Here is a 26,453-nt window from a genome sequence, read left to right as displayed (position 1 = left end):
GTCACATACATAGACCAGACCAAATGATTTCACAGGCCTCTTGTGACCAGGGGCTTCATATTCCCAACCCTGCATCATCTCTTCTCACTTAAATGATGTTACCTCTTCATGGTTAATACCTAAGTCAGCATCTCCCAATCTACCATTACCAACACACTCCTACATTTCAAAATCTTGCAAATTGCCTTTCTTCATGAGCATGCCAGAATCACAAAGAGTCATAGCATAGTATGACAGTATGACTCACAGCTGAAGACAGAAACTCCTCAAAGAAGACACCGGTGGCCATCGGACATTTGAAAAGATGTACTTCACTTGAATTAGATTAATACAAATTCAAACAAAGAGTTATTACCCAACACACTTGTGAGAATGACTATTATTCAAAATACAATAAGTAAGTATTAGAGAGAAGCAAACCCTATATACCATTGGTAGGAATGTAAACTGATGTAGCCATTACGGAAAATATAGCATAGAGACATTTTTCAAAAAAATTAGAAATGTCATACAGTCCAGCTATACCACTTCTGGAAATTTAAAGAGATATAAGCAACCCATGTTAACTGAACATTATTCACATTATTTACTATACCAAGAGTTGCAAAGAAGTGGCCATAAACTGATAATTGGATAAAGAAACTATGGTATCTATGCACAAGAGAATATTACTCAGCTATAAGAGGTGAAATTCTGCCATTTACAACAGTAGGAACAGACCATGGAAGTATTAGGTTTACGTTTTAAGAAATCAAAGACAAACAATATATAATTTATTTCAATGTATAAAAAGATAAATGAGACAAGAGTAAATTTAATAAAGCAAAATTAATTTTTGCCCTATAAGACCAAATAAGTGGTTACCAGCAGGTAAGGGAGAAGAAGAGCAGAGATATTAGTAAAAGAATAACTCCAAAGAATATAATTATTCTTTGAAGATAATTCAGATGAAATTATAGCAGTACACTATTACATACATATGCTTTTATAATTAAAACCTGAAATTAATATTACAATGCAACAATAAATGCTTCAATAAGAATTATTGATTTTTTATTTTTCCCTTTTCATCTTTTTTGGGGGGTGTCCATAACCAGATGTGCTCAGAAATTGCTCCTAGCTCTGTGCTCAAGGATCACTCTGGTGGGGCTGGGGTGTCAGGGATGTAATCAGAGTTGGCTGCCTGAAAGGCACTCTACCCACTATATGTTGTCTACAGCCCCTGTTTAATGTTTTTCTGTATCTATTGACAGTCCCATTTAGTTATTATCTTTTATTCTACAAGGATATTATATCAATTTTCTTTTCATCGGTTTTTTAAGAGCTGTTTTAGGTTCATAGCATAATTGAGCAAATGATACAAGGATTTCCAATAGATTTTCTATTCTTACACATGCATAGCTTTTCCCATTATCAACATCTCCTACAAATAAACAGATTTATTAAAATTGATAAACCTATGCTGATACATAACTCTCACCAAAAATTCATAGTTTATAAAATATTTCAATTCTTGCTGTGTATCATATGAGCTATATTGTCTTACAGAATAATCTCACTGATGTAAAATATTTTTAGAATCCACCTGTTAATCTCTTCTTCCTCTCTGATCATCACTGATCTTTTCCCTATCTCCATAGTTTTTCCTTCTCCATAAAGTCAGTTAAGTGGAATAATACAGTCCCTTTTTAAATTGGTCCCTTTGATTCTTCTTCACTGCTGGTGGGAATCCGACTGGTTCAGCCCTTTTGGAAAACAATATGGACGATTCTCAAAAAATTAGAAATTGAGCTTCCATTTGACTCAGCAATACCACTCCTGGGAATATATCCCGGAGAGGCAAAATGGTATAGTAGAGAATGCATATGTATTTCTATGTTCATTGCAGCACTGTTTACAATAGCCAGAATCTGGAAAAAACCAGAGTGCCCCAAAACAGATGACTGGTTAAAGAAACTCTGGTACATCTACACAATGGAATACCATGTAGCTGTCAGAAAACATGAAGTCATGAAATTTGCATATAAATGGATCAACATGGAAAGTATCATGTTGAGTGAAATGAGTCAGAAAGAAAGAGACAGACATAGAAAGATTGCACTCATATGTGGAATATAATGTAACTGAGAAGTACAAGTTGGCAATGATGCAACTTCTGGCAGATATCTCTCTGGACTTAGTTACTAAAATACTAAATTACAGAATCCCAAACCTGAGAGGCCTCTAAGTGTGGTCACTCGACCTCATACCTCTTCATCCTCAGCAATGGAAAACAAATTATCAAATGCTTCCTTTTCAGCAGGTCTGACTTTAGGGGAGAGACTCTCCAAACAATAATAGTGAGTTTTGTTGAAATATTGTATGCAATCAAAGTGAAAGTAAAGTGAAATTTATTAGTTACACAGGCAGGGGGGGCTTAGGGTGGGGGGGCTAGGGGCGTGGGGGGGTTTGGGGTGTGAGGGGGCGGGGTGGAGCTATACTGGGATTCTTGGTGGTGGAATATGATCACTGGTGAAGGGATGGGTATTCGAGCATTGTATAACTGAGATTTAAACCTGAAAACTTTGTAACTTTCCACATGGTGACTCAATAAAATAAAAAAGAAAAAAAAATAAATTGGTCCCTTTCATTTAATAATATGCCTTTAATGTTCCTCCATATCTTTTTCATAGTTTGATAATTTGTTTGATTTCAGTCTTGATAAGTATTCCATTGTGTGTCAGAGAGGGCTTCTTTTCACAAATTTAATTTTACTTCCTATTTTATTATTTGAAATACTGTGGTTTTAAATACTGTTGATAATAAGGTTTAATGTATACTGTCTTCTAATACCATACCCTCCACCATTATTGGGTACCCACCCAACAATCACACCCTCCCCTCCACACACACATACATACCACTACCCCCTCTCCATCCCTCTCCTGCCCTTGGTTCAGTTTTAGTAACTTGGTAGTTTCAGGTTCAGTTACTCTTTGTTTTTCCCATGCTATGTTTGTATATACCCTAGATATGAGGGACCCCATTCTGTTTATGTTCCTCTCCTTCTGACTGACTTTTTACTCTTCATGATGCTCGCCAATTCTATCACGTGGAAAATTGATAATTTCAGTTTGGCTTATTGCAAAGTAGTATTCTCCTCTGCATATATACCATAACTTCTTTATCCAGGGATCTGGTTTTGAATACTCAAGTTGTTTCTAGATCTTGGCTATTGTGAATAGTGCTGCAGTGAACAGTGTTCATTTTGAAACATGTCTTTTTGAAACAGTTGTTCTGGTCTTTGGGATAGACAATGAGAAGTAGAAGAGAAAGGATTTCTTAAACTTTTCTATTTTCACTTTGCATGAGTTTGATTCATCCAAGAAATGTTTACAGGACCCCAATAATTAGTGCTAGCAAATCATAAAACAATTTAATAAAAAACAAGTTTGCATTATGTAACCCCATATGGAGTCATGACCCAGAGTTTAAGAAGCTAGGGTATGTATATACAACTTATTAATTATACAGTCACCATCTGAAAGACATCTTAGTCATTAAAAGTTTTGGAAATTATTAACAAAACTCCAATATACATTAATGTGAAAGTTTTAGTGTGAACAAAATCATTGAGTTTCTCTAAGTAATTACCAATAAAAACAAACGCTGCATTGTATAGTAAGTGTATATTTTGTTTTATGAGAAACTGCCTAATTGTATTCCAACTGGCTGAATCATTTTGCATTCCCTCCAGCAGTGAAGAAGAGTCATATTGTTCCAAATTTGTGCCATTATATGGTGATGTCAATGTTCTAAATATTGGCCAATTGAACAGTTAAGTATCTTGTTTGAATTTGAATGTGCTTGCTGACATATGATATGGAAGTCATAGCCATCTTATACTTTCTTCAGTGAAGTTCTTTTAAGGGTTTTGACCAGTTTTCTTTTTAATTGTTATTTTCCTACTGTTGAGCTTTGAGAGTTCTATGTTGTTTCAAATAGTAGACTGCCATCAGGCAGTTTGGGGGAAAGTGGAGAGAGGGGGTGGACCAGACAAAGCCAGAGATCAAACTCAGGCTTCCCATATGCAAAGCATATGCTCCATCCTGGCCCCAGACATACATTTTTAAATTGTTCTCTCAATCTGTGCCTTGTATTTTAGTTTCATTTACATTGCCTTTTGCAGAGAAGATTACTTTTTCATTTTAATGAAGTCCATCTTAACAATGTTTTCTGTAACGAATTGCACATTTTGTATTTTATCTTAAAATTTATCACCAAAACAAGGTCATCTAGTTTTTTCTTCTCTACTACATCGAAGGAAGTTTAAGGATATAAGATAGATGTCTAGATTCTTTTCTTTTTTTTTTTGATATGTGGATGTTCACTATTACAGCATGATTTACTCATAAGACTATCTTTACTCCATTATGTAATGTTTTTGTTCTCAAAGAACCACTAACTATACAAATATCTATTTCAGGGTTTTATCAATTTTATTATTACAACCTATTTGTTCTTTCACTAATATCACACTTCATGATTGCATATTTATAGTGAATCTTAAAGTTGTGTAAATCAGTAGTCTAATTTTGATCCTCTCTCTCAAGATTCAGTTGAGTATCCTAGGTTTTTACAACTTCATATAAACTTCAGAATAAGAAATCAATAACAGCAAAATTACTTGCAGGGATTTTTCTTGGTCTATTATAAATCTATAGATTGAGAACAGACAGTTTAGTCTTTCTATTTCCCACTTCTACAAAAACGGATTCTCTATTTAGTTTTTCTTTGATTTCTTGCATCAGTATTATACAAATACTAAATTTTGTATGTTGAACAAACCTTGCATTACTATAAAATCCACTTGCTCATAATGTATAATCCAGTTTACATGTTCCTAAATTCAGTTTGCTAGTACTTTGTTGAGATTGTGTAAATATAATTATAAAAATATGGCCGTTTTGTTCTTGTGATGTCTGTTCTGGTTTACATCAGGATAATAATGGCTATATAGAATGAACTGGAAAGTGGTCCATCATCTTGTATTAATTTAAAAAATATTATGGATGTTTTGTATTAATTCTCCTTTAAACATCTGGCAGAATTTATCATTTGGTCCTATGCCTATTGTGGAAAGTTTTTGACTAGCACTTCAATTTCTTTATTTGTTATAGTTATATTCAAATTTTTAATATTTCTGCTTATATCAATCAGTAGCTGCTACACTGCAAAATAAAATCAAACTCAAATTCTGGGACCAGAGAGATAGCACAGTGGGTATGGTGCTAGCCTTGTACACAGCCAACCCAGGATTAATCTCTGGCATCCCATATGGTCTGCTAAGCACTGCCAGGAGTAATTTCTGAATGCATAGACAAGAACAACCCCTGAGCATTGCTGGATTACATACTCCCAAAATTTCCATTTCTTCTAAACTATATAATCTGTGAGCAGGCATTGGTTCATAGTATTCCCCCACACTTTTTGTTTCTATAATCAGCAACAATATCCCTCTTTAGTTATTTCTATTTAAATCCTTAAAACTGGTTATTATAGTTGTTTTTCTAATAGGAGCTTCCCATGGCATTGTTCTAAGAGCACTGTATCAAGAGCCATACCCAGAAATGTTTAACCCAGTAGTGCATGCAGACATTTCAGTGATTTACCAATTGTACAATGTGCAGGGACCACTGGGGTATATCTGGTGGGTAGGTATTGGTGCAATAACCCTGCTCAGGGTTGTAAGAAAGTGCTCCACCACTAAGATTATTTTTCTCTTCATTCTCGACTTAGCACTAAAGACATAAACTATAGGCACCTGTCACATCTTTTCATGATACTGCAAGCTCTTTGAAAGGAAGACAGAATTTAATCTACCTTTGTAATATTACTCATTGCCTAAATACAACTCATACAGAATGCTACATGGATGCTACATCAATTTGTTAATAAATGGGTAATCCAATAAATTACACATATAAGGAACACATAATTTTATATAAGCTTAAACTTATAAGTAAAACTAAATATAATTATTATTCAATCCCCAAGTGGCAAGACTCTTACTGAAGACCAGTTCTTATGCACATTTTAAAAATCATATGTGATGAATTATTTAATGGTTCATAAGATGTTAATTTTATTCAACTACAAAAATTTAGGCACTAGTACTTTATAATTAGACGTTTAAAAAATATATGAAGAAAATATTGCAAATATATTTTTATTTGAAAGTTCATTAATTTTATTTTTAATATTGCAGTAACTTGCTTGTTATCACGATTATTGGCTGGAAATATAGACTTTTATGACTTCCATATCAACAAACATAGTATATTTTAGTCCCCCTTTCAATTGTAAATTGCTTCACCATCAATGTAATTATATATTCAATCTTTATATATGTGAATTTTTTTGGAATTTGAGTTTTCCCTTGCCTCAGTTCTTGAAACTATGTAGGATTGGTCTATAGATCTTTAAAAATGTTAATTTCTGTTTTTCAAAATAGAAATATTTTTTACAAGGAATCATGAGTATAAATAATGTCTTTGTAAAAACTAAGAAAATATAAAGAAAACGAAAATCTCTTTTATTTTAACACCAAGAGGAAAGCCATTATAATGGCAAAAATCTTTATGAAATTGACTTTTTTGCTGGGGTTACATTCCCAGTGGGACTGATTGTTAGACCTGGGCATTGCTTTCTATTATAGCTCGTCAATCCATGTAGTTGTACTTTTGATCCTCTGACACTTCCCCAAAATCTGAGAGCATTTTGCATCACATTATGGTTTAAGCAAGAACTGCCATTCACAGAGATGATCAGAGAGCATATTAAAAACACATTTTAGAGTTTTGAAATACTTAAGTAAATTTTGAGTTCGAAGGGGTCTACTCTATTGAGATAGGACACCAGAAACACTCCAGATTGTATCTAGAAACTTTTCTCAAGGCTCAGTTCAAAGCAGACTACTCAGACAGGAAGTTTTATTTGGCATTGTTACCTGATTTGGCTTTCTATGACTTTGCTTTAGTCATGCTTTAATAAAAAATAATTTAGATAAAGTTTTTTTGATTTGGTATGCCTCTCCTGCCATGTATCATGAATATGTAGATGGTTCTTATTAATGTGAATAAAAGGAATAAAAAAAAGGAAACAGAATTCATTGTACTTGAATTTTGCTAAATGCTGGGCTTCTCAGATATAATTTAATATTAATTTATGTGTTGAATCTTCTACTTCAAGTGTTGGTCTTGGATATAGAAAGTTAATGACATCCTATTGACAACTTCTAATATTGTAGATATATGAATGAGTTAAGCAAGTAATAATGAACAATATTTTTCTAGTGGGAGTATCACTTAATAAGCAATGTATAGAATTTTTATAGAAAATACACTCCATTTAGTAATATTTCAGCATGGATAGAAAGCTGTGTATCAGAGTAGTAACCTAATATGACCTTTAAAGAAGTAAAAATCTTGAAAGATCCAGATAAAAAATTCTTTGTCATAATTCACATTGTGGTATAAAGAAAAAGCAAATTTTTAAAGTATATGTTTTGTAACTTTATTTTTAGATAGTATATATTGTTTCAAAATATAAAATCTTAGAAAATAATGTTTTATGCTTTTTAAAACAATGCGTGTATATATATATATATATATATATATATTTTGCTTTTTGGGTTACACCCAGAGATGAACAGGGGTTACTCCTGGCTCTGCACTCAGGAATTACTCCTGGTAGTGCTCAGGGGACATACAGGATGCTGGGAATCGAACCTGAGTCGGCCGTGTGCAAGGCAAACGCCCTACCCTCTGTGCTATTGCTCCAGCCCCAAACAATGTATATTTTTAAGTGGGAATGATAGTAAGTTATAGAATATTCATCCACTATTAATAGGATACAAATAAATAAAAACAAAATGATATCTAAAAGATATTTGTGTTACAAGAAAGAATTTGTCTTGAGAGGAATGAAACATTTAATAACATCATATATGCATTATAGTTATTATATTATATAATAGAATTCTACAGCCACTGTATTTTTATATGTGGTATGAATTCATAGATTCTGACATTCTGTTTTACTATGAAGAACTTTCATTGAAGAGCCAAAATAACTACTACTCTATCAGCACTTTCTTTCTCTCTGGAAAATGTGTGTTTATAAAACAAAAACCTTGTAACATTAAAACAGTTCCAAAATAATTTCAGTATTGTAAACCACATACTTTAATAGGAAGAAGACCAAAAAATTAGACAAAATAAAAATTGTTCCAAGAAGTCACTGGAATATTACAACAAATACAAAAATTTAAAAATATAATCTATTGATTAATTTCATCTTGGAAAGTATGGACAGAATGTGTAGGGATTATTGCAAAGCATGGGCATTTAAATGGAGATGATATACAGAAGAAAGACAATTCAGGATAGAAGACATCTGTAAGTAAAACAGACCAAGATGAGATGCATGATAAGATGTACGCTTGAACCCTGGATAGCAAAATGTCACCATAAGGCAGTACTAGGGAAGAAAGTCTCAAGGAGGAAATAGTGATGTCATAGGAGAATAGGAAGAGACACTTAAAGAAAAACCAAAACTATATCGTAGACTTGCATACCTGAGTCTATACTAGGCATTTCCACTTGACTAAAAAGATAGCTAATTAAATGTCTAAAATTAATATTTTTGTTTCCTGTCAGATACATCATTACAAGAATTGCACATCTCAATAAAAGATGCGGTAATTCACCCAAGATGTCCCAACCAAATTCTTAGAAATAATTCTTGTGTTAGGATCTTTCTTTCATTATTCCTAACCCTATCCAACCAGTCAGCAAGTATTATTGTTTCTGTCACCAAGAGTCTGATTTTGCCCACTCATCTTCTCCCATATTAACACTCTATTTAATCTGCCACCATCTTTCCCCTCATTATACTTTTCTCAGGGGACTTGATTTTCCTCACCCCCTAAGTTTAGCCCACACACAGTAGCTAGAATTAGCTTTGAAATAAAAATTAGGTCAGGTACCTTCCTTATTTATAATCTTCTAATAATGTCCCATGTTTTCTTGAACTCATTGAACTCTCCAATCACGGCTTCAAGGCATTTTATGTTCTATCACTTGCCTTTCTCTAGCACATCATGCCAAATTCAGGTCTCTGGCGGTTAGGCTGTAGGCACAAAGACCTGAATTTTGTTCCTTGAACACCCCAGGCTTACTGAGGTCTTGGCTGAAATACTACTGATTGGAAGGCTTTCCCCACAAAAAAAATATATTCACTGAGAAACCATCTCAGTGAGAAACCAGTAGTGAAAAGATACTACTCAGGATTAGTCCATTACCATTTTCTCTAAGTGATCTATAGTTATTTTCATATCAATCAGTAGCACTGTAGCACTGTCGTCCCATAGTTCATCTATTTGCTCGATCGGGCACCAGTAGCATCTCCATTGTGAGACTTGTTGTTACTGTTTTTGGCATATCGAATATGCCACGGATAGCTTGCCAGGCTCTGCCGTGAGGGCGGGATACTTTCAGTAGCTTGCCGGGCTCTCTGAGAGGGTCAGAGGAATTGAACCCATGTTGGCCGCGTACTTAGCATATTTAACTGTTTTATATTTATAGGCATATAACCACATTTAAAAAAAATACCAGTTTACATATTTATTGCCTGTATCCAACGACAAAAACATGATTTCCATGAAAATTGGACTTGTCAGACTGGGTACTCTAAATTGGTCAGTGCTAGCAAATGATAATCACGTACTTAATATACTCAATATAAAAATCTATGTCAGTTTGTTTGATGGTTTAAATAAAAGGAGTTGTGAGAATGTGCTATTGCATCACACTCAGCAGGAAAAAAAGCAGAAGGTAAAATCAAGGCCTATGTGATTCTAAAATGAATTCATTAAAAGGTTAGGAACAAAACAGGAGTATCCCTTCAACAAAAGTTTAAAATCTCTTTAGGCCACAGAAACATAGAAGAACTACTGCAAAACTACACTAAAAGTGTCCTTCAGCAACCCTCCCTGTCTTTGAAAATTAGTTTTATTTAGAGGAAAACACACAAATTGGTGTCCTCTAGTTCTATTCTCCTATGGGTGAAAAGAACAGAAACAGGGATTTAAATCAATGATCTCAACTGATAAAACCATAGCATGGAAATCATAAAAGAAAGCAAGACCCTGGGAGTTAAACAACTGCTCCACAAGTACTCAGTCAGACAGAGTCCAGGAGGAAACTGGAACTCAAGACTCCTAATTCCAACCTCAGTTGTTTTTTCCAGTATATCAAGTTGCTTGTGTTCTCAGGGTTAAGAATAAAATTTCCCTCATCCTGACTGACCCGACTTAAAAGTAGTATTTGGGGAGTAGATGGGATAAAAATATCTGTTCTTCTGAGTATGGGGTGGCGTGGAGAGAAGAGAGAAGAGGAAAACAAAATTTTAAATTGAAACAATAAAATATTTACAATCATACTAATGCTAACAACATAAACAAATCAAATTTTGAACTCTGAGAAATGTATTCATTGTGACATTTTTACAACCTGATTATTACAGTAACTTCCCCTAATAATAATTTAAGCACAGACCAGGAAGCATAGAAAGCCATATAATATAAAATAAGGATTGCTGACTGCTGGGGTTTAGAAAACATATTTGTGCCACCGAAGGTGATAACCAATGAGAGTTATTTTTTTATACATGCCTTACAGATCATTTCTTAGTAAAATGAAAGGTACTTCACCATATATTTATTTTGTAATGAGGGCTACTTTTCAGAAAGTCATAAAACTATGATAATATATCTACATATCAATAACTGTTGTGTGAAGAAATGCATAAAGAATTATGATAAAAAGAGACTCTATGTACCTTCCTGGCTAGAAGTAACATATTTTAATTATAATATTTTAGGAAGTGCATCAGTAAACTTCTAGGCTATCTAAAAAGACAAGTAATTCCATAAAATGTGAAAATAATGATCATAAATATAACTATTTCAAATGATTATGGAACAAGAATCAACACCAATCCCATGTTAATGCTTTCCTGGCTCAGGACTCTGTGTAAGCTTCCATTCCTCTTATCCCTGGAGGTATGAAATCAATGCCTGACATAGATACACACAAAGTTAATTTAATGAAGGTGAAGTGTCTAGTCTCTTAGGGACAGAAGGGTGTCAACTGAACAAATAGTGGACATTCCTGACTGTCCAGTTAATGAAAAAGCCAGTAAGAACTGCTTAAGAGGATACATGTATATTTCACATACTGTTTCAGATGAGGAGCATTGAAAATATAGCAAAGCCAAGGTGAATTCTAAAATTTAAACATATTTTGTTCTTTCAAGCTATATGCAAGTATTTTTTGATAAAATTATCTTACATGGAAGGAGACAGAATCAGGGATGGAATGATTTTATGATGACGCCTGGTGCGTTGTTGTCAAGAAAAAGAAAAACCACAGTGAAGCTTATACATTTCTTTACTTGTGAGTATGTTGAAAATTTGTTAATTTTGTTGTACAACAAGTCCAGTCTGATGTATTTCTCTGCTGTTGCTAAAAGAACAATAGTTTGCAAAGCAGGAACATCTGTCTTGTGTGTATAAAAGATAAAAAAAAACCCTACAAAGTAAAAGATTAGTAAGAAAAAATTTTAATGACTTCCAGTTTCTTTCTTGTTTAACATTATGTGAGTCGTGATAAAATGTAGAAATTATTTTTTAAAAAACGATTAACAAATGCTCCCAGTTTCAGTATTTATTAGCTGAAGAGAAAACATGACTATACCACAGAAATTTTATGTTATAAATGGCATTCTGAAAATCACAGCAATATATATTTAAGTATCAGAGTTGGGTTTTTTTAAGTGTAATTACTTATCACTATATTTCCATGGGTAATTCTTCAACCAGTTTATAGCATGAGACTTGAAGCATAATTTTTTAAAAAACGCCCTATTTTGGAATTGCTGAATTGAATTTTCCAGATCATATTTAGCAAGACTAACCTTTATTTTTTGTGTTTAAAATTAAATGGCTAAATGGAAAAAAATCTATTTTTAAATATCAAGAACTAGTTCCAAATTAATTCTTGTATTCTAAATAACCGTGAGGCTGGGTTTATGAAGAACTTCCGTATTTACAAGTATCAGTGGGGCTTTTGACTTGCTGAATATCTTCCAGGAAGAGAAACATGATACAACTTACATTTCCTGAGAGAGAAGTGAGAGATGCTTGGAGTTTATAGTAAGTCTTTCTTTCACAGCTGACATCCACCATCACCTGTCAAGTGACAAGCAATTTGGCTAGCAGGGCCTAAAGGGTTTGTCTGAAATGCCTTGCCCCCAAACTGGGTGATGATATTTGAGTTCCTTAACCACAGAGACACTGAAATATTAGCCTTTTTTTTAGCCTTGTTTGTAAAGAGGATACAGACAGATAGATTGTTAATGGGAAAATCAAGCATGGAAGACTCTAATCATTTCACGGCTTTTATGATTAGCACTTGTTCACTGTGACATTGTAAATGACTGCTCCTTGAAAACAAATTCTCTAATAAATGACATTCAGACAACATTTAAGGATGGAATGAAGAAGCTACTCTTCAGAAATGGAGCCCCGGAAGGCTAGGTTTTTCAAGTGGCCTCCATGCCAAAAAGATAAAACAATTACTGTGGAAAGCCAACTGCTATCCAAGAAGTCCTCTGAATTCTGAATGACCTTGTTGGGGGCCTGGCTTGTTTCAGGATTAGTCTAGAAGATCCCACATGTAACTAAAAACAGTGACTTTTCCCACTGGCATATATTCAGCTGCTTTTTTCAAGAACACATTGCTCTCATATCTTCAATTTAAACAAGGTTTTAAAAGTTGTACTTGATATACTCTGGTTTTCGTCAGATCACAGAAGTCATTCACCTGTTATTTATTTATTTATTTATTTATTTATTTATTTGTTTGTTTGTTTGTTTGTTTGTTTATTTTCTTAATGAATAAAGCTCAAACCTTTTGCTCCGGCACATAAAATCTTTCAGAACAGCACCTCTACCTAAATTTCCAGTCATCTTTACCCCTTGACATTCCCCACGGTGTTCACTACCCAGACAGGATTTCTCGCCATTCTTCAAGTTGCCTTGACCTTTAATATTGCCACGATGTTCCCTCTGACTACCAGATTCCAGGTCCTGGCTCACTAGAAAATTTGAATGTATTCTTTAAATTTCTACTTTTCAATTCTTCTGTGAAAATTTTCCTGGCTCTCTCAAAATGACTTCATCAATTCACAAGAGATTTTGTTATACATATACCTAAATGTGGTTACTACTTTTCTTAATAGCTAATTGTCTTCCCAGGCAGAAATAACTTGATGGCAAGGACTGTTTCTTTATTCATCCTTGGATCCTCAATGCGTGGCCCATGGATTCTTCACTTCATTTGAGAATTTTATAAATTATTTGACTAACATTTCTTTGATGGCTGACATGGAAGATGAAATTAGAAATAATAGCAACACTACATTATAAAATGTTTTTCCCCATAACCCTACTAATAGGGAATTTATGCTTTGTTATTGTGAGTTACTCAGAAAAGAAATAGGCACTATGAAGATAAAAGAGAAGACTGGTTTCTGCACCTGCAAACTTCTGTAACTTTCTCCTTCAGTGAGGTGATAACTAGGAGTCAGTTGAATTATACATGTGAAGTAGCAATAGTCTTGGGAAAAAAGAAGTCAAGACAAGTTCAGTCAAGTTACTGAACTCATCAAGCCCTCACAGTCTAAAGCATAGACACAACAGACACACATATACACACACACACACACACACACATACACACACACATGCTCAGCCAATAAGACATAGGGCAAGGAATCTCTGAGATAATAGAGCAGTAAACTGCTTGTCTTTATAGGGATCCCAGGTTCAGTCCCCAGTACCACAAATAGTGCCTGGGCACTACCAGGAATGATCCATGTGTACAGAGCCAGAAGCAAGCCCTAAGTACTGCTGGATGTGGCCAAAAAATTAAAATAACAACAACAACAACAACAACAAAAGCCACAGAAAAACTCTGGCACTTGAAGTTAAACAGCCCTGAATAGAACTTGACTGAGTTTTGTGGAGCAATATTTTCATGAAGGAGACTGAACTCCCAGAAGTGGCAGAGGTGGAGGGTGGGACAGTAAGATAAGAAAGCTAGAACAGAGGACACTTGCTTTGAACCTAAACATATGTTCAATTAATTTGGAAATCTCCGAAATAGGAGATTTTCTTTGAAGAGGAAGCTAAGGTTCAAGTTGTGTAAGTAGGTGCAGGATTCACAACATGGGCACTGGTCTTAATGACATCAACTGAACCCACAGACAAGTAAAACATGAAAATATTTTCAATATGTGAGCCAGAACAAGATCACCATTATGTCAAGTGTATTTTAAAATTATAATAAACCAATAAAAATAGAAAAAATTGAGAACATCAAATGAGCATTATATTTAGGAGGTAACATTTGTGTTAAACTTCTTAAGTTATGTAAGAATGTCAGTGGAAGAAACAGTGGACAAAATATGACAAAAAGACAGAAATGGGGGCTAGAGCAATAGCACAGCAGGTAGGGTGTTTGCCTTACACGCGGCCAACCCGGGTTTGATTCCCAGCATCCCATATAGTCCCCTGAGCACCACCAGGGGTAATTCCTGAGTGCAGAGCCAGGAGTAACCCCTGTGCATCACTGGGTGCGACCAAAAAAACAAGAAAAAAGAAAGAGAGGGAGAAGAGAGGGAGAGAAAGAGAGAGAGAGAGAGAGAGAAATGGGTACACAAAAGCTATTTAGAGCAACATTGGGGTCACTGACATGGAATAAAGGACAGAAACATTGAAAGAGAAATTCTCAGTGCTCAAGAAGGGTAAGTCAAATATCAGTGGGTTAAAGGAAGTGTGAGGAAGTGAAAGGAGTTAGGAATGTTATTCCTTTGAGAAGTCTGGAACTAAAAGGGACTGTCACCAATGAAAATAAACCCTTGGACTCCAACAACAGAACTGAAGTTTACCAAGGGGTTGAAAGGACCAAAAGTGACCTAATGACAGTGGTAGAAAGTTTTGGCACTTTGGTGGACATGGCGGCATCGTAACTTTGTACACCAAAAACATAAACATAAATGCTATTGCAAACTAAAATTACTTCAATAATTTTAAAGAGCTAATTAAAATAAAATTAAACGTATTGTTAAATAAAAATGCTTCTAGAATATGAAAAGACTGATATATGTAGACTAAGAAGTCAGAATAACATGGAAAGGACATTAAAGATAGCAGAATAAAGGAGGTCAGTCATATGTGGCTCAAGACTTGGAGGAGGCAGGCTGGAGGAAGATTAAAAGCACAAGTTTTTAACCTTTGAAAGCAGGAGGGTTGCCTCCAGAGAGGACAGCTGAGGCAAAGAAATTCTGAGGTGAAAAGAAAGTTGAGATGGTTCAAATAAGAGAAATAACTTGGATATCAAACATCTGGTCAATTCAATCTCACACTCAACCAACCAGATGTTAATTCTACACGCCATTATCATGCATATCCATATTAATTAAAATTTTCAGTGGACTTGCTATTGCTTTCAAATGACATAGATATGTCTAGTGAGAATTATTAAATTCAATTTTTTAAATGCACTATTCTTTAATCTAGAATTGTAAAAATGTCATCTAATCTAAAAGAATGTATTTTATAAAATGTAAATGAGGCAATAAGCAAGACATATTAAACTCATATGAGTTATAGAAAATAGCAAGCAACTTGGGGACTAGTCTGCTATTCTTCTGTGTGGTTAAATTGAGATAACTGTGAAGATAAATTAATGATTTATTAGATGGTACAATTGTTTTTCAATTCAGTTGACATGAAGTTCAAAATTTATCATTAAAAGCATGATTCTATCTTACTATCTTATTCTGTGTCTAAGAATGGGAATTAAACTATCCAGTGCTATATTCTGAAACATAGAAATATCCTATCAATCTACAAAAATAATTTGACTAGTGTTACAAACCAAAGTCTTAAATTTGATAATAAAAAAAAACCATGTTTGGGATGGGAAAGAAAAAAAAATACCATGTGCTTACTACATTAAATTCTCAGGAAAATTTAAAAATTTAAGGATGTGTTTAACTTTAGGTTACAATTATTAAAAAAAACAATATATTTGAAGCTACTTAAGATTAATAGGTAATTCTCACAGCATTTTTAATAGGCCAAAGAAGAACAAAGGTGACTGAAATAGCACACATTTGCCTCTTCCTCCTTCTGTATACTTGAAAACCTGCTGTGTATCCTCCACAAATATATACATACAACCCTTATCCAAACAAAAACACTGCTACCTTGTAAAATCTGATGCATTAGATTTAAAAGTTAGTGAAGAAGTAATTTAATATATAGTTCAGTAATAAAAGTATAATAATTAATGCCTGATGTCACATTAGCCCAAGTCACTATCAAAATGGAATGCCTTATGGTGACATTTGCATTATTAAGACTTGGGGAGGGGGTCTCCCAAGCAATCCTCGAGAGGCCCTGGGACACTGCTAGCAATAATTGGCTAACCAGGCTAATGGTTAATTCTAGGATTCAGCAATGCAGTCACGGATTAAACTTGGCTCATTGCTTATACAAGGCATGCCCCATGGTCTCTGAGATCTCACCAGACTTTTAAGTTGTACAGTTAGCTACTAACTGAAAACTCTCAGGATGAATGACATCAGAACATTTTAGGAAAAATAATTTAAATATTATTTTTATCATAGTAGATAAGCTCAAAATGTCTGCTGTATTACATTGCACTTACAGTCAATAGTATATGTATATTTCAACATCTGTTAAGAATGCAAATTTTAAGTGCTTCTTTCCAAAGCAAAATAAATAAGCCAAAACAAATAAAGTTTAAATGACATGAATAGCGTAGAATCTACATGCAATATGATCAATTGCTTACATTTTTTTACTTTATCCAAGTAATATTAAAGTACATTATATTTTAATTTAGCTACTTAAATTTGATAATAATAAAAAGGTTTCCAAAAATCACAAGTGGAAATACTAAATGTATATCTCCTATCATTAAATCCTATAACCAATTCTTTAGAAAGCCATACATTATTGAAACATTTAACATCCTTAAATTTTCTAGAGAAAAATTAAGTAATTTCTTGGGATGGGTTCTTAAATGGAGCAATGAATTTTTCACTCATACATTATTACGTATAAAGCGCTTAAATTTTGTCCAAATAATATAATTTGGTGAAATTGTGAGGTAAAGAATTCAGAAATGATGATGAAACTATCAGGCCTTTCTTCACATCTTAAGAATGCATAATTAATGACTCACCTCACATTTTTTGGTATGACAAAGTATAATTAAGGAAATACATTGATGACATAAGAATTATGCTACAGTCAATTTATAAAAATAGAAAACTTTCTAAGTAAGTCACATTTCCTTATATGGGAAATTTCCTATCTACAAAACGACAGACGGTCTCACATGAGAACTCAAGGGATTCTTAACCAGTCTTCCACTAGAGTTTAGTGGAACTATGAAGTAATCCTCTCACAATGTTCAGCAATTAGAAGCTTCAGTACTAGAGTTCTGAACATAGTTTCAGCCTCAGAATTTAACCAGGATTGAGAACTTGGAGAAGTCCCAAAGAAGAGCAATAAAAATGAAACATGGTTTAGAAAACCAGCCCTTATTAGGGAAGGAATGAAAATAATGAAAATCTGCCTTGTGGGTGATGCTAAAGGAAGTGCAGCCTTTATGAGAAAAGGGGTGGAATTTGAGTCCTGTAGCCTAAGCTAGAATGATAGAAAGCAATGCATCTGGTCAAGGTTAAGAAGCAGAGCCTTTCACTGACAGTATATCTCTACAGCATGTTCCAGGGAAGCAAAATTAGACCCATATATTTTTCACCAATACAATTCCAGAGCTTATCAAAGTAGTTAGTGTACAGGTGTTCACAAAATGCTTGCATGTGTAATTGTAACCCCTTAAAATGACTTTTAAAATAAAATCACCTGAATTTTAAAATACAAAATAAATTCAGTAAAATGTGAATGCTGCTGAATAAAAAATGAGTGCTGAAAATGACTGCATTCATTTTAGTCACTCATTGAATGGTATTGTTCTCATCTACCTTCTGTAGAGCAGAAACATTTCAGGGACTCTAAAATGCTGATATAATAGATTTTGTTTTAAAATTGTTGTTTTAGTTTTAAAAGTTTAATAACAAAATTTTAAATGACAATGTCTAAAGCTCCTGAAGATATAGGGTAATATGCAGAATAGATGGGTAAAACATCTGACTGAATGTAATTAGATGCATATATCAAGTTCTCTAAATCTGAGCGAGTAATTCCACTTTGAAAGATCAATCCTATAGAAATAATTCTAAAACAGAGAAAAACAACTAGTTTGCATGTAGTACTGTTGTTTATAATAATAAAAATGCAATGTGAAGGTCTGTGTAGGAAAGATGCCCGGGTGGTGAATCATTCAACAAAAGCAAAGAAAAACAGCATATCATGCTGTCATCCATATAATGGTTTTCACCATATTTACAACTATTTCCAGAAGAACCTTATGGCTCAAGAAACTTTAAAAACTCCTAAAACACAATACATGCCTTCCAAATACATAATGCACATTTTCCAGCTTGCTAAGGATTAATTTATAAAAATAATAATCACAAATAAGGATAGCTCCTGTCAGCTCTTTGTTTTTAATGTAAAACTATGGAACTAAACAACCTTTATTCCATAAAGCAAACCATCAATTTTATAAAGGAGAGACAACAAGAAGATGCCTCTTCACTAGATATTATTTGCAACAAAAGCTAAAGGAACAACATTTGTCAACTGTGTCACTTTGTTTAGCTTCATATTCCAAGTTCATAAAATTTTGTTAAAATTAATCTGTTTTTATTTTTGTTTTTCACACATAGCCTTGCTTCCCACTATTCTTAGAAGTCCTATCAGTTGCAAATAAAAAAAGAAAACAGTTCACAGCAATCACCTTAAATAAGTCTACAGTCTTAAACCAGTCTATCTGTATCAATGTATCACTGTCATCCCATGGCTCATTGATTTGCTCAAGAGGCCACCAGTAACGTCTCCATTGTGAGACTTGTTGCTACTATTTTTGGCATATTGAATACGCCACGGGTAGCTTGCCAGGCTCTGCCGTGCAGGCGAGATACTCTCGGTAGCTTGCCGGGCTCTCTGAGAGGGACGGATAAATTGAACCCAGGTTGTTCCCATGCAAGGCAAACACCCTACCCACTGTGCTATCACTCCAGCCCCAAAACATTTAAATATGTAATACAAAATAAAATATAAAATGTAAAACATTACATATAAAACATCTACTTTCTTTTTTGCTAATGGGTCTGGGGACTCTAATTTGCTGAACCACGTATGACCTCAGCATCTTTCCCACTTTAGTACTCCATATAGCAAGTAGTTATCAGCCATAGGGTAAGAAATTTTATCACTCTTGTATTCAAGACTAAAGCAGAAAACTAACTTCTTTCGTCCAACTGGCAGACTGACTTTCCCAATGGCCAGCAGAATAAGAATATGTGGTTCAAAATCAATAGTGTACAGAAATTTAATATTCATCAACTCTTCTATAACTTTAGTTTAAGACATTTTTATTTAAAACATGCTTTATGAAAGTTACTAATGAAATAAATTGAGTATATTATACCAAAAATATAAACTGTTCTTTGATTTGTACATTTCATTATATATTTTCTCGTCATTTTCCCCTGAGAACTTGGGAAGCCATTTAAATATCACCATAATATGATCAACTATGACACAGTTCTCACTGTGTAAAAAATAATAAATTATTCTTTTTCATAATCCTGGGTATTTTTACTATTTGTCATCCCAATGAATAGTGAAGAAATGGAAATTACTTTAAAATAAATCAAACTTATAAAGTCCCTCTTTTGTTCCCTAAATCCATGCCACCTTTAAATATAAGATAATGTGTATCTAGAGGGACCCCTCCAAGAACAACCTTTGGTGGGAAAGATCCCCATGCTACCGATGCTCTTCTTATATTTCTTTCTCATGAATATCATGTGAAAGATGTCAAAAAGTAAAAAATAAAAACAAGCTCAGACACAGATATAATTCCCGTTTTCCATATAAAATAGCATTTGCTTTTTCCCATGCTGATTCTGCAAGGCAGCTTATTTACAAATATATAAATAGCTGCAACTTTACTCCAGTCTCATTGAAAAATCAAAATGGCATCATGCAAGAGGCAAGAGAAGTAGCCTAGCATACTTGGCACAATGAGTGAAATGTAAGTGGAGATGAGCCAAGCCACTTGACACTCCTAGTCAGCTTAACCAGATACCCTCCAGTTTCCTGTAGTGGCAGCACAAGGCTTCTGCTCTGAAGAGCCAGAGAATTCACTTACATTTATTGCACCCAGATCTGGCAGTGATTTAGAATCAAGGTGGGAAAAAAAAATTTCATGTCATACCTCGTATTTACTGTCTAACTATGGCAGCGATCTTCCAATGTGACCATTTAAACTTGGTTAACTCTTCTTAACATACAAGTCAGGTGAATTTTATAAGGTTTTCTTTGCAATTTGGTCACGGGGCCAGAAAAACACGGATTTAGTACAGGAAAGAAGACATGAGGAAAAAAATGTATCATAATTTTTGAAACAGAATTGATTGTCTTTTTGAAATTCACTGAAGCTACCTAACAGTAGTTAAGTATCTAAACACATATTTATATGTATATGAGACTGTATTGATTTTTCTTTACTGCATATAAATATTGCAGCATGGAACTATGCTGCCCCAAGGCTTAATGCCTCTGTGAGAAGCACCTAAACACGCCCATAGTAGCAGGTCTGCACAGTTTTATCTGCTGAAGTGCCCTGCCTGACAATCACCCATTATATCTTCCTTTACAGTCTTATTTTTTACCAAATTAATGAGCAGTTTACTTTTAAGGAACCATATTATTAAACTAAAAGTATCTAAAATATCTCAAATTAAGAGGCTTAAAAAGAATGGTTATCAAGGGGAAAAAAAGTAAGTTACAAACCTAGTTTATAAAGAGCATCTAATATAGACAAGGAGATGTTTGATTCAGTTTCCCTTCTGAGGATTCAGATTCTGAGACTCTCAACAATCCATCTTGTTAGTTAAATATTTGTTACCCATCAGAAGCAGGAAAAAATCATTCATGTATGTGTTCACATAAAAACATCCGTGAGTTGCATGTTAAATCAAACAAAACTTGTTTTTTAAAAAAATTATATCATACACAGAGCTGGAGATCTCTCTGGACCCTATACCAAGCCAATTTCACTGGACACCAGAGATGGAGCAGGGCAGTCTCCCCGCCTAGTCCAGAGAGAACCCAGAAACCAAGAGCTTCCACAAGCAAGGCCCAGGTATGTGGGTTCCAGGACTAAATGTCCATGCCGCATGGTGGCAGAGGTGCTTGGCTGTCCCTCCCCAGCTCCCCACCCACTCATGGGCCTGGCTGTCACCCCCACAATGTGCCTCCGGGCACCATCTTAGCACACTAGCAGCCGTGGTCCAGAGACACCCAATTGAATTTCAAAATGGATTAGTGCTCTACAGAAATGTCTCTAGAATCCAACCATTTACAATCTAGGATTCCAGAAGGATGTGGCCATGGCACCCATAATATTCAAAATGAGCAACGGACAATAAATAATCTAACATCTGCCACTGGCAGGCAGGCTTGAATGGTGATAGGGAAATTCAAGCAAAACACCATGCCCAAAAGGAGAGAGAGAATATTGGGGAAATTGCCTATCATGGAGGCAGGGTGTGGACTAAAATGGGGGCGGATACACTGGGGACACTGGTGGTGGAAAATATGCACTGGTGGAGGGATGGGTGTTCGATCATTATACGGCTGAATCTCGAACATGAATGCTTTGTAACTGTATCTCACAGTGATTCAATAAAAAAAAGTAATGTGGAGCTAATGCACATTTAATAATCAGCTTAATCAATGGCTGAATAAATAGCAGTACTCCTATATAAAAAATACATCATATTTATATACTGGAATATCCACCTATAATTTTTGCACTAAGATTTTTTTCTGGAGGTATTAGAAATCTAATGTATATATATATATATATCTAAGTATGTATATATATATATATATATATATACTCAGGCAGACCTGGTTGTGCAGAGCTTGGGCTAACAGTGCAGGATGGGTGAAAAGAGGCAGGTTTGTTGTGGGGATGAAACTTCCCAGTCCCTGAATACTCATCTTAGACGCAAAAATTAAAAATCATGACCAGATACACTATAGTTGCCTTCCTGATGACTCAGTGCTCTAAATTAGTAACTCTGTCCGCTGATAGCATATAGTCAGCCACGGGAGAAAATAGTTTTGCCCTGTATAATTGCTAACCAACTTATTGATAGTACCTAAGTGAAAATCTATTCCTTTTCTTTTAATCTCAGGTTTATGAGCAGAAAATAATAATAAAAATAACAAATGATCATTCTGACAAACATATTTTGAAATGAATTAAATAGCAAACTCAAAGATAAAACTGCAAAGCCACTTTTCTTTACTATAGTATTCTACACAAAAGAGTAACACTGTTGGGCAAATTTCTTTCGATTTATATTGGAGTATATATATTGTAGAAATATATGTAGAAATAAATTTATCATTTTTTTCTCTATGTTTATGTTGTCTATATTTTAAAATCTAAAGTAATGCCAACTTTAAACATATTTGCCACAGCATTCATCTTATGAAAATTCAATCACACTAGATGATTTTATTTTTAAACATAATTTGGAAACTCTTTATTAGAAAACAGCAATCATATTAAAAATTGGTTTTAAAAAAAGCAAAAAAAAAAGGGGCCAGAGAAATAGCACAGCGGGTAGGGCATTAGCCTTGCACATGGCCAACCCAGGTTCAAATCCCAGCATCCCATGTGGTCCCCCGAGCACTGCCAGGAGTAATTCCTGAATGCAGAGCCAGGAGTAACCCCTGTGCATTGCCAGGTGTGACTACTCCCCCAAAAATTGGTTAGAATATTGTTATTTTACTTACATGGCATCTCTAATCAGAAGTGCACTCCCCAATTTGAAGCATGTTTTTTCACCTTCACAAAATGCACGTCTCAGAGTAAAGCTCTCTCCTAGGTCAAAACCTGAAAAATGTGAAAAATGATTTAATCCGGCAGTTTCCTTAAACTTAGAAGACTTATAGTGATATTGATTTTCAGATGGGATTTTTTTTTTCTCCTTGTGTATAGACTTATTTGATTAAAATAAAAATCCTGCTATTTGGGATTAGTAAAAACATTTCCAGACTCAAATGTGGCCCTGCAATGTGGCGCAATGTTAGAGCGCTTGCCTTACAGGCATGAGGCATGAGTCTAATCCTCTGCAGCAACCCATGTTGCTAGAGTCATTCTGGAAGCATTACTGTTGAAATCCCCTGCACCATGGCCAGTGTGTGACTCAGTGAACTAAAACCCTAAGGTGTGAGCCTCAGTGTACACTGCAACCAAGAGCAAAAGCACCACAATCAAGTGTGTGACTCCCAAATATCATAACAATAGGGGGAAGGGGAAATTAAGACTCAATATTAATTTTCTTTCATCTCAGTATTATTCTCTGTAAGCAATTGTAGTTCATTCTAGCAATTCTGATATCTAAAGACAGAATAGACATGCCACTTTGGTGGTGGCAGGATGTAAGTACCGTTGTGCATCAATACATAAACTTGAACAAGGTTGCAAATACATAGGGACTAAGGAGAAAGTACAGTAAGTAAAGCTCTTCCCTTGCAAGCAGCCAAACTGCATTTGATCCCCAGCACCACATACGGTTCCTGAGGCACCCCAGGAGTGATCTCTGAGCACAGAATCAGGAGTATAACCCTTAGTACCCTAGAAGAGGTCCAAACTAGCCCTCTCCTCCTGAAAGAAAACTTATACACATATTACTCAAATCTAAGCAGTCTTCAAAAAAAATCATGCTTTAAGAGAATCTACAGTGATATGTGGAGATGCTTATGTATCAAATGTAATACATGTATTATAATTATTTGTGTATATGTGAATGGGGGAGGATTGGGGAAGGAGAAGAGTTTAAATGGAAGGAGAAAGTTAAAAAAGACAAGTGGCCACTCTCTGCTCCTAAAGACTATGGTCCGAGAGGTCTTCTAACCCATTTTGGCACCCAGAGCGGCTTCTTACAGAAATGCATCTAGACTGTGAGCTGTACTACAGTTCTGTGCCGCCCGGGGAGGGACTTTCTCTCTCTACCCTGTTTTTCTGCACGGAAAATGGCGGCAGCGGCAACATCCACGTGGCAAGAGTCACTTCCTAAGACTTCCAACCCAGAGGTATGAGGTTTGCAGTGATGTGGCTCGTTGGCGATCATGGGAAGGGGGCATTACCAGCACAGCCTCGGCCCAGATAAGATCCGGAGCTGCCACGGACCCTCTGCTCCTAAAGACTATGATCTGAGAGGTCTTCTAACCCATTTTGGTACCCAGAGCAGCTTCTTACAGAAATGCATCTAGACCGTGAACTGAGCTAAAATATCAGAAATCCAAAACCATGCGTGAGCTCATAGAGTCTTCATTCTCAGCAATGAAAAGAATTATTAAATAATGCCATTTCAGCAGGCCTGATTGTTGGGGCAAAATTCCAAACAATAATAGTGAGTTCTCTATTGAAATATTGAATATATTCAAAGTATAGAGAGAATAAAGTGAAGATCATAAAAAAAATACGAGTGACCAGAGCTATGATACAGTCAGTAGGATGCTTTGCCTTGCACGTGACCAATCTGGGTTTGATCCCTGGCACCTCATATGTGGTCTCTTGAGCCAGCCAGGAGTTACCCCTGAGAGCATCGCTAGGAATAGTCCCTGAGCACTACCGGAAGAGCCAAAAAAAAAACAAACGATAAATAAAGGAGAGAAGAAAAAAATTGAGAACAAAGGATTAAAGAGAAAAAAAGGGAAATGATATACCAAAATGATCATTTCATTGTGACTATACTTGGTTGTAAGATCTTCTTTTCCATAAATTCTCTTTTTCCCTCCCAGGATTTCTAAAAGAATATGATTCCATAAATTCAAATAATTTTTTGCATCAAGATTGAAGAGTTGTTGACCTCAGGTTCAATAATGTAGCATTCTGTTCTCAGCATATTTTCTCCATCATTCATTTTATATTGCTCATAGCACTCTACTTCCATTGTTCATCGATTTGCTCAAGCAGGCACCAGTAACATCTCCATTGTGAGACTTGTTGTTACTGTTTTGGGCATATCAGATACATCAAGGGGAGCTTACCAGGATCTGCCATGCGAGCGGGATACTCTTGATAGCTTGCAGGGGTCTCCGAGAGGGATGGAGGAATCAAACCCAAGTCGGCCACGTGTAAGACAAATGCCCTACCCACTGTGCTATTACTCATAACATCTTAAATTTCAAAGTAAGATAATCACCAACAATATATTGCTTATTTGTCAACAAGTTCTTTACAAGTATTGTTTTGAAAGAATTAAAATGCTTACCTGAAAATTCAAGTTTCTCTCTTTTGCCTTGTATAAACTGATGTCCTTCTATTCTCAGTGGAGGACACTGTTTGTCTATTAAAAAAAAGACATTGTGAATTTGTACTACACTTTCTATTAAAATTTTAATCACACAATAAATTTGAAAAAAAGACAAAATGTAAATGAAGTAATCCAGTTTATGAAATCTATAAAATTTATATAAGAGTAAAAATTAGAATATTACCCACTTTACAGTGCATTTAAGGTTACATATGGCTGGGTAGTTCAGTGCTTAGAACAATTTCTGGCACAGAGTAAATGCTTGCATAGCAATAATGAGTATTATTACCATTATTATTGCAAAACTACAATTTTCCTATAAGCTTGCTACATTAGAAAATCAACTAGCTGTTACATCATTAAATTTTCATTTTACAAGAATAATCACTGTATCACTGTCATCCCGTTTCTCATCCATTTGCTCAAGCAGGCACCAGTAACATCTCCATTGTGAGATTTGTTACTGTTTTTGGCATATCGAATGCGCCACAGGTAGCTTGCCAGGCTCTGCCGTGTGGGTGGGATACTCTCAGTACCTTGTCGGGCTCTCCAAGAGGGGCGGAGGAATCAAACCCAGGTATAAAGTTGAAAAAATAAAACTATATTTTAAAATATAGTTCACTTTGATTCAGATTTTAGTGTCAGGGGATACTTTAGAGAGTGTTAGGAACTTAATGTGGGGCTAGAAGATAGTACAGCAGAGAGGGCATTTGCCTTGCATGTGGCTGACCTGGGTACAATCCCTGGCTTCCATATGGTCCCCAGAGCACCACCAGGTA

At 35.0% G+C, this 26,453-nt stretch overlaps 1 protein-coding gene across 1 annotated transcript in view; it reads right to left on the bottom strand.

Moving 5' to 3' along the window:
- COL19A1 (collagen type XIX alpha 1 chain) overlaps positions 1 to 26,453 on the bottom strand; it is a 383,293-nt gene that overhangs the window by 326,391 nt on the left and 30,449 nt on the right. Inside the window, exons 3-4 of the mRNA XM_004605970.2 lie at positions 25,633 to 25,707; positions 23,147 to 23,246 (exon numbers count right to left, since the gene is read on the bottom strand). Coding sequence (XP_004606027.2) covers positions 23,147 to 23,246; positions 25,633 to 25,707 — 175 coding nt within the window. The remainder of the gene's footprint in view (positions 1 to 23,146; positions 23,247 to 25,632; positions 25,708 to 26,453) is intronic.

The sequence above is a fragment of the Sorex araneus genome, chromosome 4 (assembly GCF_027595985.1).
Source record: "Sorex araneus isolate mSorAra2 chromosome 4, mSorAra2.pri, whole genome shotgun sequence".
NCBI lineage: Eukaryota > Metazoa > Chordata > Mammalia > Eulipotyphla > Soricidae > Sorex > Sorex araneus.
Note: the sequence above shows the minus strand (reverse complement) of the source record. Positions and strands in the feature narration are given on the sequence as shown.